Source organism: Lampetra fluviatilis, chromosome 75, assembly GCF_964198595.1.
Source record: "Lampetra fluviatilis chromosome 75, kcLamFluv1.1, whole genome shotgun sequence".
Taxonomy (NCBI): Eukaryota; Metazoa; Chordata; class Hyperoartia; order Petromyzontiformes; family Petromyzontidae; genus Lampetra; species Lampetra fluviatilis.
In genome coordinates this window covers 1078406-1096536 of record NC_136349.1, presented here as the reverse complement: position 1 = coordinate 1096536, position 18131 = coordinate 1078406, and the positions used below count along the sequence as shown (strand labels likewise).

General features: G+C 55.0%; 1 protein-coding gene across 1 annotated transcript in view; it reads right to left on the bottom strand.

Annotated features, from left to right (window-relative positions):
* Positions 1-2978: 2978 nt before the first annotated feature.
* Positions 2979-18131, bottom strand: part of TMEM127 (transmembrane protein 127) — a 16194-nt gene continuing 1041 nt past the window's right edge. Inside the window, exons 2-4 of the mRNA XM_078883935.1 lie at positions 16757-16927; positions 10631-10725; positions 2979-5080 (exon numbers count right to left, since the gene is read on the bottom strand). Of these exons, the coding sequence (XP_078740061.1) occupies positions 4850-5080; positions 10631-10725; positions 16757-16927 (497 nt within the window). The 3' untranslated portion in view covers positions 2979-4849. The remainder of the gene's footprint in view (positions 5081-10630; positions 10726-16756; positions 16928-18131) is intronic.

The window sequence follows — 18131 nt, the reverse complement described above, 5'->3', positions numbered from 1 at the left end:
CACACAGCGTCTCCACACTCAGCCACTCCACACACAGCGTCTCCACACACAGCGTCTCCACACTCAGCCACTCCACACACAGCGTCTCCACACACAGCGACTCCACACACAGCGACTCCACACACAGCGACTCCACACACAGCGACTCCACACACAGCGTCTCCACACACAGCGTCTCCACACACAGCGTCTCCACACACAGCGTCTCCACACTCAGCGTCTCCACACTCAGCATCTCCACACTCAGCGACTCCACACACAGCGTCTCCACCCTCAGCCACTCCACACACAGCGTCTCCACACACAGCGTCTCCACACTCAGCCACTCCACACACAGCGTCTCCACACACAGCGACTCCACACACAGCGACTCCACACACAGCGTCTCCACACACAGCGTCTCCACACACAGCGTCTCCACACACAGCGTCTCACACACAGCGTCTCTACACACAGCGTCTCCACACACAGCGTCTCCACACACAGCGGCTCACCACACAGCGTCTCACACACAGCAACTGCACACACAGCGTCTCCACACACAGCGACTCCACACACAGCGTCTCCACACTCAGCGTCTCTGCACACAGCAACTTTGCATCTCCACCGCTGCCCTCACCTCCGCTCCCTCAGACCTGCTCACCCGTCTGTCCCAGGCGGGGGGGTTCAGCCAACACGGCAGCGGCGAGATGTCTTCACTCTTGGTTCCCGACAACAACTCCCCTCGCTCACACACAGACTCCCGCTTATATCCCCCTGCTCATCCCGAGTCCTCACATGCTTCCATCTAAGCTGTCGCCAGGCCAGCACCAGGTGTCCCATTAATCTCTAATCATCACCCCCCATCTCCCGTCTCCTAGGCGCAAACTTCCGGTCACAGCGTAGCACCTGTTTGACCTCAGTTGCACCCGCTTCTCCCCTTAGCTGCTGTCGGTTTGTCGGTGCAAACGTGTTGCAACGCGCACACCTGTTTGCCCTCCGCTGCACCCGCTTGACTGTGCGCACCGCGTATTTCTCTCCTCTACACACCCACTCATTCACCCACTAATTCACCCACTCACTCACCTACTAATTCACCCACTCACTCACCTACTCGTTCATCCACTCATTAGTCCTGTCCGCCCAGGGTGGTGATTGTGCATAGACTGCCCTATATGACATCGTAATAACAGCCTGGACCACAGGACAGGTTCCGCAGGATTGGAAGGATGCCCTGGTGGCTCCCTCTTTAAGAAAGGGGACCGCACAGACTGTAACAACTACAGGGGCATCTCACTCCTCAGTGTGCCGGGAAAGGTCCTGGCAAGGATTATTCAACATCGCCTTGCCAGGCACGCTGAGGAGAGGCTTGCGGAGCCCCAATGTGGTTTCAAGCCAGGGTGGTCCTGCACAGATGCCATATTTTCTCTCCGTCTGCTACAGCAGAGATATAGGGATTCCAACAGGACCTACATCTCTGCTTTATTGACCTGGTCAAGGCCTATGATACCATCAGGAGGCCTGGGCTCTGGGTTGTTCATCGTGCTTTCGGAGTCTATCTGTTCACAATCATTAAGGACCTTCATTATGGCGGGCAGGCCCGGATAAAACGTGGCCAGGAGTCAGAGCCATTCCCTGTTTACCTTAAAGTGTGACAGGGATGTCCTCTGGCTCCCACATTGTTTCACATATTTTTGACCACGTAATTCGTGATGCCTTCTATGGCTGTACCAAAGAAATCTCCATCTGGTACAGATACAATGGGAGGCTGATCGATGCCTGGGTGCGATCGAGGGATGGCTCCCGATTGGTCAACCATGTTATGTATGCCAATGATCTGATGATTGCTGCTCACTCAGAGGAGTTGTAGGCGCTGTTGCTGAGCCTAGAGCGTGCCACTAAGAGTTGGGGCCTTACAATCAGTCCCACCAAAACTAAGCACCTGCCTGGGTATTTTGTGCCATCAAACACTCGACCCCGTCATCTCCCCATTGGTCATAGGGCAGTTGTGGAGACAGTGCAGAGTTTCCCATACCTGGGCAGTGTGCTCATGACCAGCTCCGGTTTGACAGCAGAGGTCTCATTCCGAATCAGTCGAGCGGCAATATCTTCTCATCGATTGCGTAACGCTGTGTGGAAGCTACCTGGTCTGTCGCTCCGCACGAAGCTACAAGTCTTCTCGGCCATGGTCATTCCTTCCCTTCTCTACGCTTGTGAAACGTGGACCCCCCTAATGAAGCATCTTCGCCGGTTAGGAACATTCAGGCTGGCCTGCCTACGATCCATCCTGGGTTTAACCTGCAGGCTGGATTGTGTGAGGAGCTCATAAATCCTTGAAAGATCTGGACAAAGTCCCATCGGTGAGCTCCTCCGGCAGGCAAGGCTCCATTGGCCGGGTCATGTAGCCCGCATGCCCAGTAACCGCATGCCTAAACAACTTTTGTTCGGCCGGATCAATGGGGCTAAATGGGCGCGGCACGGGCTAGAGAAGAGATGGAGTTATGCGGTACAGGAGGATGTGGAGCTGAGTGGACTTGCCGATGACTGGTACCAGCGGTGTCAAGATCGGCCTCAGTGGAGGAGGCTCGTGAAGGACGCTACTGGGCGGTTGGAAGCAGTCGCCCACCAACAACAACGGAGGGCAGAGGAGCGACGCTCACAACAACGAGCGGAGCGCCGGGTGGCTAAAACACAGCAAGTTGGCACAGTAGGGGGCACAGGTGGTGCATCGGCCAGTCATCTCACTCAGTCCACCCATGGCACCTGCAGGGTCTGTCCCGTGACCTCCTGCCGACGGGCGTTCGACACTTCACGTGGCCTCAACGTGCACACGGCCTGGCACAGGTGCCGTGGCGAATGGCGGTTGTTGCTGTCGTTGGAGAGTCATCCTGTATTTGGGGGAGACTTTGCAAGGCACGCGCATGGTTTCACACCAGCTCAGTAACAACGGTAACTCGCTCGCTCGCTCGCCTGGTTAAGAAGGAAAGGAAGGAGGCTGCTTCTGTGCCAGAGGCTCCATTGTCTTTTAATTACCAATCAACCAACAAACCAAGACGCACGCACGCTGATGTTATCATCTAGTAGCGAGGGGAAAAACGGAGATCATACGAACAAAGACAACGATTGCCCGTGTAGCCTTCGACAGACTGTAGGGGCAAGTGCTGTTAGCGAGCACCGATGGAAGGCCGGCAATGTGGCACACGAGGGGGTGGGTGGCCAACACCATGCCCGGCCGCCTTTGTCTCCCCAGCGGCGATGTTCACTACACACGGCACCAGGTACTCATTTGAGGCTGAGTCGACCTAGGGGAGGCCCAGGACCCACTCGGGTAATCGTCAACGGTGTTGGCCGTGAGTGGGGTCGCCAGGTTCGTTGCGCAGCGTAGCGCTAACCACTGCACTACCGCTCCCCACGTACACACACACGTACACACGTACACACACACACACACGTACACACATGTAAGCACACGTACACACACACACGTACACACATGTAAGCACACGTACACAGACACACGTACACACATGTAAACACGTACACACACACACGTACACACATGTAAACACACATACACACATGTAAACACACGTACACACACACACGTACACACACGTACACACACACACGTACACACACGTAGACACACACGTACGTACACACACGTACACATACACACGTACGTACACATACACACGTACGTACACACATGTACACACATGTACACACAACTAGACACACACGTACACACACACGTACGTACACAAGTGTACACACACGTAGACACACACGTACGTACACACACGTACACATACACACACACACGTACACACGCACACACACACGTACACACACGTACACATACACACGTACGTACACATGCACACGTACGTACACATACAGACGTACGTACACATACACACGTACGTACACACATGTAGACACACACGTACACACACACGTACACACACGTACACACACACGTACACACACACGTAAACACATGTACACACATGTAAACACACGTACACACACATGTACACACTTACACACACACACGTAGACACAGACGTAGACACACACACGTAGACACACACGTACACACACACACGTACACACACGAACACGTACACACACACACACGTACACACACACACACACGTACACACACACACGTACACACACACACATGTACACACACACGTACACACACATGTACACACACACACATGAACACACACGTACACACACGTGCCGTGGTGTGTGTTAACAATGCAGCGTAAAAAAAGGACTGAAGAGAAACGCAAAAATATACTTAGAATGAAGCTCAGCTAATGGGGGAGGGAGGGGGAGGAGGGGGGGAGAGAGGAGGTCTATAGTCTACGAACATCCTCCGCGTGTCTCCGTGTCTCTTTCTGTCTCCGTGTCTCTCTCTGTGGCTCTGTGTGTCTCTCTCTGTGTGTCTCTGTGTGTCTCTCTCTGTGTGTCTCTGTGTCTCCCTGTGTGTCTCCCTGTGTCTCTGTGTGTCTCTCCCTGTGTCTCTCCGTGCGTCTCTCCGTGTGTCTCTCCGTGTGTCTCTCCGTGTCTGTGTCTCTCTGTGTCTCTCCGTGTGTCTCTCTCTGTGCGACTCCGTGTCTCCGTGTCTCTGTCTCTCTCCGTGTGTCTCTCTCTGTGTGTCTCCGTGTCTCTCCGTGTGTCTCTCTCTGTGTGTCTCCGTGTCTCTCTCTCTGTGTGTCTCTGTGTGTCTCTTTCTGTGTGTCTCTCTCTGTCTCTCTGCGTGTCTCTCTGTGTCTCTCCCTGCGTCTCTCCGTGCGTTTCTCCGTGCGTCTCTCTGTGTCTCTCTCTGTGTCTCTCTCTGTGCGTCTCCCCTCTAGGGGCTGTAGGCGGGTGGCGGTGGCCGGGTCACCGTGATCCCCCCCCCCGGCACCGGCACCGTCACGACGTCCGTGGGCTGTGCCTCCTCCATCTGGCGCAGCAGCTGCAGCGCCTGCTCCTCCTCGGGGCTGGGGTACGAGCGCAGCAGGTTGACGGCCGTGGCCACGATGGAGGCGGCACCAGCGCCGGCCAGCAGGTAGAAGCTCACGTCGAACCTCACCCACACCTAGAGACACGCGGAGATAGACACGGAGACATAGATATAGACACGGAGATAGACACGGATATATAGACACGGAGATAGACACGGAAACACGGAGATAGACACAGAGATAGACACAGAGAAACAGAGATAGACACGGAGACAGAGAGAGACAGAGAGAGAGAGACATAGAGAGACAGAGAGAGACACGGAGACATAGATGTAGATATAGACACGGAGATAGACACGGGGATAGACACGGAGGCATAGAGAGACACGGAGATAGACAAAGAGATAGACATGGAGACAGACACGGAGACAGACACGGAGATAGACACGGAGATAGACACGGAGATAGACACAGCGACAGAGAGAGACAGAGAGACAGGAGGTAGAACCTCAACAACAACAACAACCGCCATTCGCCACTAAGTGGCGGTGACGTCACCACGACGCTTGTGCCAGGCCAAGTGCACCTTGAGGCCACGTGAAGTGTCGAAATCCCGCTGGCAGGAGGTCACGGGGCAGACCCAGTAGGTGCCACGGGTCGACTGACCGAGACGACTGAGATGACTGGCTGATGCACCACCTGTGCCCCCTACTGTACCAACTTGCTGCCCGGCGCTCTGCTCTTTGTTGTGAGCGTCGCTCCTCCGCCCTCCGTTGTTGTTGGAGGGCGACTGCCTCCAACTGCCCAGTAGCGTCCTTCACGAGCCTCCTCCACAGAGGCCGATCTTGACACGGCTGGTACCGGTCATCGGCAAGTCCACTCAGCTCCACGTCCTCCTGTACCACATCACTCCATCTCTTCTCTAGCCCGTGCCGCGCCCGTTTAGCCCCCTCGATCCGGCCGAACAAAAGCTGTTTAGGCATGCGGTGGCTGGGCATGTAGGCTACGTGACCCAGCCAACGCAGCCTTGCCTGCCGGAGGAGCTCACCGATGGGACTTTGTCCAGATCTTTCAAGGATTTGTGAACTCCTCACACAATCCAGCCTGGTTAAACCCAGGATGGATCATAGGCAGGCCAGCCTAAATGTTTCTAACCGGCGCAGATGTTCTATGACTGTGGCCGAGAAGACCTGAAGCTTCCTGTGGAGCGACAGACCAGGTAGCTTCCACACAGCGTTACGCAACCAATGAAAAGATAATGCTGCTCGACTGATTCGGAGTGAGACCTCTGCTGTCAAACCGGAGCCGGTCATGAGCACACTGCCCAGGTATGGAAAACTCTCCACTCTCTCCACAACTGCCCCATCACCAATTGGGAGTTGTGGGGGTGGAGTGCTTGATGGCACAAAATACCCAGGCAGGTGCTTAGTTTTGGTGGAGCTGATGGTAAGACCCCACCTCTTAGTGGCACACTCCAGGTTCAGCAGCAGCGCCTCCAACTCCTCCTCTGAGTGAGCAGCAATTACCAGATCGGCATACATAACATGGTTGACCAATAGGGAGCCATCCCTTGACCGCACTCGGGCATCGATCATTCTCCCATTTTATCTGTACAGCCATCGAAGGCTTCACAAACTATGTGGTCAAAATAGATGTTAAATAATGTGGGAGCCAGAGGACATCCCTGTCGCACCCCAAGGTGTACAGCGAATGGCTCTGACTCCCAGCCACGTACTTTTACCCGGGCCCGCTCACCATCATGAAGGTACTTAATGATTGTGAGCAGAGAGTCAGGGACTCTGAAAGCATGAAGAACAACTCAGAGCCCAGGCCTACTGATGGTATTATTCACCTTGACCAGGCCAATAAAGCAGAGGTGTAGGTCTTGTTGGAATTCCCTAAACCTCTGCTGTAGCAGACGGACAAAAAATATGGCATCTGTGCAGGACCGCCCATTACTGAAACCGCATTGGGGCTCCACAAGCCTCTCCTCAGCGTGCCTAGCAAGGCGATGTTGAATCATCCTTGCCAGGACCTTTCCCGGCACACTGAGGAGTGAGATGCCCCTGTAGTTGTTACATTCTGTGTGGTCCCCTTTCTTAAAGAGGGGGACCACCAGGGCATCCTTCCATACCCACGGAACCCGTCCATTGGTCCACCCACCCTCAGCATTTCGCTTGGGAGATCATCTCTGCCCGATGCCTTCCTGGTCTCAAACTCTGGATCGCCTCAAGTACTTTCTCAACAGATGGCACCTCAGCCAGCCACTCACAGGGGGTGACTTCTTCCAGTATTTGAGGCACCGCAGCCTCAGCAGGGTCATCCCCACTTTGCCCCATGATGTTTTCCTGGCTGAGAGATTTCCCCTCCCCCAGGACCTCACAGAAATGCTCAGCAAATCTGCAAACCTGTTCCTAGGGGTCGGAGATTGGATCACCGTTCCTTCCCCTAATGATGGTAATCGGTGTTGCGCTGCAGGTTACTTTTTTGATGGAATTAAAAAGGGATTTGTGATCGCGGGCCACTGAGATAGATTCAATCTCCTCAGCAACCCGCGACCACCACCCATCCTTGCAGCGCCTCATGGCTCTCGAACCTCCGAGCGAAGGCTGCGGTAAGCCTCCTCATTCTCTGACGTGGGATGCTGTAGACGATGAGAGTGGGCCTGCCGCTTTTTTTCAGCCAGCCTGAACACCTCCTCTGTCAGCCAGGGTCTCTGGGGAGGTCTGGACCGCGTACCCAAAGCAGCCATTGCAGCTGCATGAGTCACAGTCCGAACCCTCGCCCATTTCCCCTCGACATCAGGAGAAGTGGGGGACGATGCCAACCCAGCCGCAAGTGATGATTCAATTCTCGCTTGCAACATTCATCAGCTAGCTGAGACCATGCCACTAAGGGTTTGAATGGGGTCCTGGGTGTACACCCACCACCGGAGTAGAAGAATGGCAGGCGCATCTTGCAGATGACAAGGCGATGGTCAGTGGGCTCCTGGTGTCAAGGACATGGGCTCGCATCCGCTGTTCCATCACCATGTAGTCCAGCAGATGTTCTTGCTTGGACCCGGCATGCATCCATGATGTTGTGTGGATGCGCCGATGCCGGAACAGTGTGTTGGTAATTACAAGCCCATGGGCTGCACAAAAGTCTAGCAACCTCCTACCGTCATTATTGAGCTGATCTGGCCCATGCCTTCAAATCACTCCAGACCAACTCGGGCATTGAAGTCACCCAACAAGATGACTCTATCCTGAGGGGCCACTTTAGCCATCACCTGTGAAAGGAGGTCATAGAAGGCATCTGACTCAACGGCCTTGCCTGCATCCCTCGACGGATGTTCGTCTTCGGTGGGGCATAAGCAACCACGACCACCACTCCTCGCCTCCGGTTGATGGGAAGGCGAGCCCAAAGTATCCTGGGGCTTACAGCTTCCCACACCTCACCGCCACGCTCCCACGCCCCCTTCATTCTTTTGTTCAGAAGAAGAGCCACTCCCTGTTGTTTGGCAGTCTCCTGCCCCGAGTAGAGGACTGTCCACCCCTCATGGTGGCAGGAGCCAGAGCCGGTCCACCGGACCTCCTGAATGCCACAGAGATCCAGGCGGTACCGGTCCAGCTTCCGACAGAGGAGTGGCAGCCTCTCCTCCGCAGCGAGCGTTCGAACATTCCACGTGGCCACACGTAGTGGCTTTTCGATGTTTCTGGAGGAACCCTGAGGGTGAAGATTCAATCTCCTGGCTCCTCCAAATGGGGTTTGGCCAGGAAACCTCATGGACGCCTGTCCCCCCCGGGGCCTCCGGCACAAGCTTATTTATATTTTTATTTCGTGGTTTTGTGGTACTGGACTTGAAGGTGGGGGGGTGGGTTACCGTCACAATTCCTATGATCACTGTTTCATTGCTTTCATGGCTTTATTTTGGTGATTTCGAAAAGTGTATTGGTTTGGCCATGTTTGTTTGTTGTAGTACAGAGTTAGACTGATGGCCTTAATCTAAGTTGTCTTGTGGTTGATGTTGGTTGTTTGACTTACATCCCACTGGGAATTTTGCACACAGCGTTGGTGTACGGTGCTTTTTCTGCAATATTTTGCTGTCTTTTCTTGGATTTCTGTTTGCACATAGTCACATATTCACTTTAAGATGTTTTCTTGTTCATGTTTTTGTTTTTTGTTTGTTGCGGTTGCACCCGATTCAAGAGCCGAATGGCTCACAGGGCTACACCAAATACATGAACTTGAATAAATGAACTTGAACTTGTAAACGCCACGAGGGGAATGGCCAATTGAAATTGGCCCTCCCCCCATGGCACTGCTGCTCACCACAGCGTTACCACCTGGCACACACGAGGAGGGAGAGGATTCATCTTCTTGGTTCTTTCGGTAAAGTCACGTAGAAGGGAAATAATAAAATAATAAAAATAAAACATAATAAGATACAATTCTCACGACGTTTCGGCCACAACGCAAGCAGCCGTCCTTAGACGCTGTCTTCCCAACAGACCTGTTCTCCACCTGAGGCCGGCTGCTTGCGTTGTGGCCGAAAAGTCGTGAGAATTATTTTATTATGTTTTATTTTTATTATTTCCCTTCTACGTGACTTTACCGAAAGAACCAAGAAGATGAATCCCTGCAGTCACGAAAGAAGCTTTAAAAGGGAGGGGGTTGTTTTGCCGAACCTCACCCACACCTAGACAGACACGCGGAGATAGACGCGGAGATAGACAAAGAGACAGACACACGAAGATAGACACAGAGACAGACACGGAGATAGACGCGGAGATAGACACGGAGATAGACGCGGAGATAGACACGTAGACAGAGAGACACGGAGATAGACACAGCGACAGAGAGACAGAGGTAGAAGCTCACATCGAACTTTGCCCACACCTAGACAGACACGGAGAGATAGACACAGAGAAAGAGATAGACAGACAGAGACATAGAGAGATAGACAGACAGAGACACAGAGATATGGGGATGCAGAGAGAGAGACACAGAGAAATCAAACCTCACCCACACCTAGATAGACATGGGGACACGGGGAGAGAGACACAGACAGAGAGACACGGAGACACACGAAGACAGAGACAGAGAGACACAGACAGAGAGACACAGATAGGTCAAACCTCACCCACACCAGGAGAGACGTGGAGACTTGGGGAGACACATGGAGAGAGACAGAGAGAGAGAGACGGAGAGACATGGAGAGACACGGGGAGAGAGACACGGGAAGAGAGACATGGGGGAGAGACACGGAGAGAGAGACAGGGGAGAGACACAGGGAGAAAGACACGGGAAGAGAGACATGGGGAGAGAGACACGGGGAGAGAGACATGAGAAGTGAGACATGGAGAGAGACACGTAGAGAGAGAGACGGAGAGAGAGACACGGAGAGAGACACGGAGAGAGAGAGAAATGGAGAGACACGGAGAGAAACACGAGGAGAAAGAAACGGAGAGAGACACGGAGAGAGACAGACAGAGACACTGAGAGAGAGACACGGAGAGACGCGGGGAGAAAGACACGGAGAGAGAGACAGGGGTCGATGGTGATGACAGTAGAGATGGTGGTGGTGGTGGTGATGGTGTTGTTGTTGTTGTTGGTGTTGTTGTTGTTGTTGATGTTGTTGTTGTTGTTGGTTTTGTTGTTGGTGTTGATGTTGTTGATGTTGTTGGTGTTGATGTTGTCACCTGGCTCCCATGGTGGAGTTTGTGGCTGAGCTGGAGGTCAAAGAGCAACTCGGAGGCCCAATAGGAGAAGCCGACAGCCGTAGCGCAGTGAAGCACTGTGACACGCAGAGAGATACACACACAGTGAGACACACACAGTGAGACACACACAGTGAGACACACACAGTGAGACACACAGTGAGACACACAGTGAGACACACACACGCACAGTGAGACACACACAGTGAGACACACACACAGTGAGACACACACAGTGAGACACACAGTGAGACACACACAGTGACACACACAGTGAGACACACACACAGTGACACACACAGTGAGACACACACAGTGAGACACACACAGTGAGACACACACACGCACAGTGAGACACACACAGTGAGACACACACACAGTGAGACACACACAGTGACACACACAGTGAGACACACACAGTGAGACACACACAGTGAGACACACACACAGTGACACGCACAGTGAGACACACACAGTGAGACACATACAGTGAGACACACACAGTGAGACACACACAGTGAGACACACACAGTGAGACACACACACGCACAGTGAGACACACACAGTGAGACACACACAGTGAGACACACACAGTGAGACACACAGTGAGACACACACAGTGAGACACACACACAGTGACACACACAGTGAGACACACAGTGAGACACACACAGTGAGACACACACAGTGACACACACAGTGAGACACACACACAGTGACACACACAGTGAGACACACAGTGACACACACAGACACAGTGAGACACACAGTGACACACACAGACACAGTGAGACACACAGTGACACACACAGACACAGTGAGACACACAGTGACACACACAGACACAGTGAGACACACAGTGACACACACAGTGAGACACACACAGTGAGACACACACAGTGAGACACACAGTGAGACACACAGAGAGATACACACACACGCACAGTGAGACATGCACAGTGAGACACACACAGTGAGACACACACAGCGAGACACACACAGTGAGACACACACAGTGAGACACACACAATGAGACACGCACAGTGAGACACACACAGTGAGACACACACAGTGAGACACACAGTGAGACACACACAGTGAGACACACACAGTGAGACACACAGTGAGACACACAGTGAGACACACACAGAGACACACACAGTGAGACACACACAGTGAGACACACACACGCACAGTGAGACACACACAATGAGACACGCACAGTGAGACACACAGAGTGAGACACACACACAGTGAGACACACACAGTGAGACACACAGTGAGACACACACACACAGTGAGACACACACACACAGTGAGACACACACAGTGAGACACACACAGTGAGACACACACAGTGAGACACACACACGCACAGTGAGACACACACAGTGAGACACACACACGCACAGTGAGACACACACAGTGAGACACACACACAGTGAGACACACAGTGAGACACACACAGTGAGACACACACAGTGACACACACAGTGAGACACACACACAGTGACACACACAGTGAGACACACAGTGACACACACAGACACAGTGAGACACACAGTGACACACACAGACACAGTGAGACACACAGTGACACACACAGACACAGTGAGACACACAGTGACACACACAGACACAGTGAGACACACAGTGACACACACAGACACAGTGAGACACACAGTGACACACACAGTGAGACACACAGTGAGACACACAGTGAGACACACACAGTGAGACACACAGTGAGACACACAGTGAGGCACACACAGATACAGTGAGACACACAGTGACACACACAGTGAGACACACAGTGAGACACACACAGTGAGACACACACAGTGAGACACACAGTGAGACACACACAGACACAGTGAGACACACAGTGAGACACGCAGTGACACACACAGTGACACACACAGTGAGACACACACAGTGAGACACACAGTGAGACACACGCAGTGAGACACACACAGTGAGACACACACACAGTGAGACACACAAACACAGTGAGACACACACAGTGAGACACACACACGCACAGTGAGACACACACAGTGAGACACACACACACACAGTGAGACACACACAGTGAGACACACAGTGAGACACACACAGTGACACACACAGTGAGACACACACACACAGTGAAACACACAGTGAGACACACAGTGACACACACAGACACAGTGAGACACACAGTGACACACACAGACACAGTGAGACACACAGTGACACACACAGACACAGTGAGACACACAGTGACACACACAGACACAGTGACACACACAGACACAGTGAGACACACAGTGACACACACAGTGAGACACACAGTGAGACACACACAGTGAGACACACAGTGAGACACACAGTGAGACACACACAGACACAGTGAGACACACAGTGACACACACAGTGAGACACACAGTGAGACACACACAGTGAGACACACACAGTGAGAAACACAGTGAGACACACACAGACACAGTGAGACACACAGTGACACACACAGTGAGACACACAGTGAGACACACACAGTGACACACACACAGTGACACACACAGTGAGACACACACAGTGACACACACAGTGAGACACACACACACAGTGACACACACAGTGAGACACACAGTGAGACACACAGTGAGACACACAGTGAGACACACAGTGAGACACACAGTGAGACACACGCAGTGAGACACACAGTGAGACACGCAGTGAGACACACACAGTGAGACACACACACAGTGAGACACACACACACAGTGAGACACACACAGTGAGACACACACAGTGAGACACACAGTGAGACACACAGTGAGACACACAGTGAGACACACAGTGAGACACACAGTGAGACACGCAGTGAGACACACACAGTGAGACACACACAGTGAGACACACACACACAGTGAGACACACACACACAGTGAGACACACACACACAGTGAGACACACACACACAGTGAGACACACACAGTGAGACACACACAGTGACACACACACAGTGACACACACACAGTGAGACACACACAGTGAGACACACACACACAGTGAAACACACACAGTGAGACACACAGTGAGACACACAGTGAGACACACACACAGTGACACACACAGTGAGACACACACAGTGAGACACACAGTGAGACACACACAGAGACACACACAGTGAGACACACACAGTGAGACACAGAGACACGTGATGACACCGATGAAGATGGTCATGATGATGGTGGTAGTGGTGGTGATGGTGGTAGTGGTGGTGATGATGGTAGTGGTGGTGATGATGGCAGTGGTGGTGATGATGGTAGTGGTGGTGATAGCGGTGATGGTCGTGATGGTAGTGGTGGTGATGATGATGGTAGTGGTGGTGATGATGGTAGTGGTGGTGATGGTGGTAGTGGTGATGATAGCAGTGATGGTCGTGATGGTAGTGGTGGTGATGGTGATGATGATGGTAGTGGTGGTGATGATAGCGGTGATGGTCGTGATGGTAGTGGTGGTGATGGTGGTAGTCGTGGTGATGGTAGTGGTGGTGATGGTGGTGATGGTGATGATGATGGTAGTGGTCGTGGTGATGGTAGTGGTGGTGATGGTGGTAGTGGTGGTGATGGTGGTAGTGGTGGTGATGATGATGGTAGTGGTGGTGATGGTGGTAGTGGTGGTGATGGTGGTAGTGGTGGTGATGGTGGTAGTGGTGGTGATGGTGGTAGTGGTGGTGATGGTGGTAGTGGTGGTGATGGTAGTGGTGGTGATGGTGGTGATGGTGATGATGATGGTAGTGGTGGTGATGATGGTGGTGGTGGTGACCGTGGTGGTGGTGATGGTGGTGGTGGTGGTAAGCGTGGTGGTGGTGGTGAGCGTGGTGGTGAGCGTGGTGGTGGTGAGCGTGGTGGTGGTGAGCGTGGTGGTGAGCAGTGTGTCTCCTCACCGGTGAGGATGTGCAGGAAGGCGTATCTGCACGTGATGGTGGTGGTGATGATGGCTGTGGTGGTGGTGGTGAGCGTGGTGGTGAGCGTGGTGGTGGTGAGCGTGGTGGTGAGTGTGGTGGTGGTGAGTGTGGTGGTGGTGAGTGTGGTGGTGAGCGTGGTGGTGATAATGGCTGTGGTGGTGGTGAGCGTGGTGGTGAACGTGGTGGTGGTGAGTGTGGTGGTGGTGAGCGTGGTGGTGGTGAGCGTGATGGTGGTGAGCGTGGTGGTGAGCGTGGTGGTGAGCGTGGTGGTGAGCGTGGTGGTGGTGGTGGTGGTGAGCGTGGCTATGGTGGTGAGCTCACCGGTGAGGATGTGCAGGAAGGCGTATCTGCGCGTGATGGTGATGAGCGTGGTGGTGAGCGTGGTGGTGGTGAGCGTGGCTATGATGGTGGTGAGCGTGGTGGTGGTGAGTGTGGTGGTGAGCTCACCGGTGAGGATGTGCAGGAAGGCGTATCTGCGCGTGATGGTGATGAGCGTGGTGGTGGTGAGCATGGTGGTGAGCGTGGTGGTGAGTGTGGTGGTGAGTGTGGTGGTGGTGGTGAGCATGGTGGTGGTGAGTGTGGTGGTGAGCGTGGTGGTGAGTGTGGTGGTGGTGGTGAGCGTGGTGGTGAGCGTGGTGGTGAGCGTGGTGGTGAGCGTGGTGGTGGTGAGCGTGGTGGTGGTGAGTGTGGTGGTGAGCTCACCGGTGAGGATGTGCAGGAAGGTGTGTCTGCGCGTGGTGGTGGTGAGCGTGGTGGTGAGTGTGGTGGTGAGCGTGGTGGTGAGCGTGGTGGTGGTGAGCGTGGTGGTGAGCGTGGTGGTGGTGGTGGTGGTGAGCGTGGTGGTGGTGAGCGTGGTGGTGGTGGTGGTGGTGAGTGTGGTGGTGGTGAGCGTGGTGGTGAGCGTGGTGGTGAGCGTGGTGGTGAGCGTGGTGGTGGTGAGCGTGGTGGTGAGCGTGGTGGTGGTGGTGGTGAGCGTGGTGGTGGTGAGCGTGGTGGTGAGCGTGGTGGTGAGCGTGGTGGTGAGCGTGGTGGTGAGCGTGGTGGTGAGCGTGGTGGTGAGCGTGATGGTGGTGAGCGTGTCTCCTCACCGGTGAGGATGTGCAGGAAGGCGTATCTGCGCGTGATGGTGGTGAGCGTGGTGGTGGTGAGCGTGGTGGTGGTGGTGGTGGTGAGCGTGGTGGTGAGCGTGGTGGTGGTGGTGGTGGTGGTGAGCGTGGTGGTGGTGAGCGTGGTGGTGAGCGTGGTGGTGGTGAGCGTGGTGGTGAGCGTGGTGGTGGTGAGCGTGTCTCCTCACCGGTGAGGATGTGCAGGAAGGCGTATCTGCGCGTGATGGTGGTGAGCGTGGTGGTGGTGAGCGTGGTGGTGGTGGTGAGCGTGGTGGTGAGCGTGGTGGTGGTGAGCGTGGTGGTGGTGAGCGTGGTGGTGAGCGTGGTGGTGAGCGTGGTGGTGAGCGTGGTGGTGGTGAGCGTGATGGTGGTGAGCGTGGTGGTGGTGAGCGTGGTGGTGGTGAGCGTGGTGGTGGTGGTGGTGAGCGTGGTGGTGGTGAGCGTGGTGGTGGTGGTGGTGAGCGTGGTGGTGGTGAGCGTGGTGGTGAGCGTGGTGGTGAGCGTGGTGGTGGTGAGCGTGGTGGTGAGCGTGGTGGTGAGCGTGATGGTGGTGAGCGTGTCTCCTCACCGGTGAGGATGTGCAGGAAGGCGTATCTGCGCGTGATGGTGGTGAGCGTGGTGGTGGTGAGCGTGGTGGTGGTGGTGAGCGTGGTGGTGAGCGTGGTGGTGGTGAGCGTGGTGGTGAGCATGGTGGTGGTGAGCGTGGTGGTGAGCGTGGTGGTGGTGAGCGTGTCTCCTCACCGGTGAGGATGTGCAGGAAGGCGTATCTGCGCGTGATGGTGGTGAGCGTGGTGGTGTTGAGCGTGGTGGTGGTGGTGAGCGTGGTGGTGAGCGTGGTGGTGGTGGTGAGCGTGGTGGTGGTGAGCGTGGTGGTGAGCGTGGTGGTGAGCGTGGTGGTGGTGAGCGTGATGGTGGTGAGCGTGGTGGTGGTGAGCGTGGTGGTGAGCGTGATGGTGGTGAGCGTGGTGGTGGTGAGCGTGATGGTGGTGAGCGTGGTGGTGGTGAGCGTGATGGTGGCTATGGTTGTGAGCGTGGTGGTGAGCTCACCGGTGAGGATGTGCAGGAAGGCGTATCTGCGCGTGAGTCGCAGTGCGGGCTGCGTGGAGCCCAGCACGTCGAGCAGGAAGGCGCCCAGACTGCACGAGACGCCCAGCAGCAAGAAGGCGGCAACCACCCGCAGCAGCAGGCAGATCTGGGGACTCAGGCACGCGGACAGCGCTGCACACACAGAGACACGGGGGGGGGGGGGGGAGAGAGACACGCGGTTAGACAGAGACACGGGGGAGGGGGGAGAGAGACACGTAGTTAGACAGAGACACGGGGGAGGGGGGGAGAGAGACACGCAGTTAGACAGAGACACGAGGGGGGGGAGAGAGACACAGAGAGACACGCGGAGAGCGCTGCACAGACAGACACGGGGGCAGAGACACGGGGGGGGGGGGGAGAGAGACACGCAGTTAGACAGAGACACGGGGGGGGGAGAGAGACACGCGGTTAGACAGAGACACGGGGGGGGGGGGGAGAGAGACACGCTGTTAGACAGAGACACGGGGGAGGGGGGGGAGAGACACGCGGTTAGACAGAGACACGGGGGGGGGAGAGAGACACGCAGTTAGACAGAGACACGGGGGGGGGGGAGAGAGACACGCAGTTAGACAGAGACACGGGGGAGGGGGGAGAGAGACACGCAGTTAGATAGAGACACGGGGGGGGGGGAGAGAGACACGCAGTTAGACAGAGACACGGGGGGGTGGGGAGAGAGACACGCAGTTAGACAGAGACACGGGGGGGGGGGGGGAGAGAGACACGCGGTTAGACAGAGACACGGGGGGGGGGAGAGAGACACGCAGTTAGACAGAGACACGGGGGGGGGGGGGGAGAGAGACACGCGGTTAGACAGAGACACGGGGGGGGGGGGGAGAGAGACACGCTGTTAGACAGAGACACGGGGGGGGGGGGAGAGACACGCGGTTAGACAGAGACACGGGGGGGGGGGAGAGAGGACACGCAGTTAGACAGAGACACGGGGGGGGGGGAGAGACACGCAGTTAGACAGAGAGACACGGGGGGGGGGGAGAGAGAGACAACGTCACAACCACCACCCCACTCCTCTAACTAAATACTACTACCACCATCACACTCACCACTACACTCACCACCACCACACTCACCACCACCACACTCACCACCATCACACTCACCACCACCACACTCACCCCTACACTCACCCCTACACTCACCACCACCACACTCACCACCACACTCACCACCACCACACTCACCCCCACCACACTCACTCACCCCTACACTCACCACCACCACACTCACCACCACCACACTCACTACCACTACTACCACCACCACACTCACCACCATCACCACACTCACTACCACTACTACCACCACCAAACTCACCCCCTAC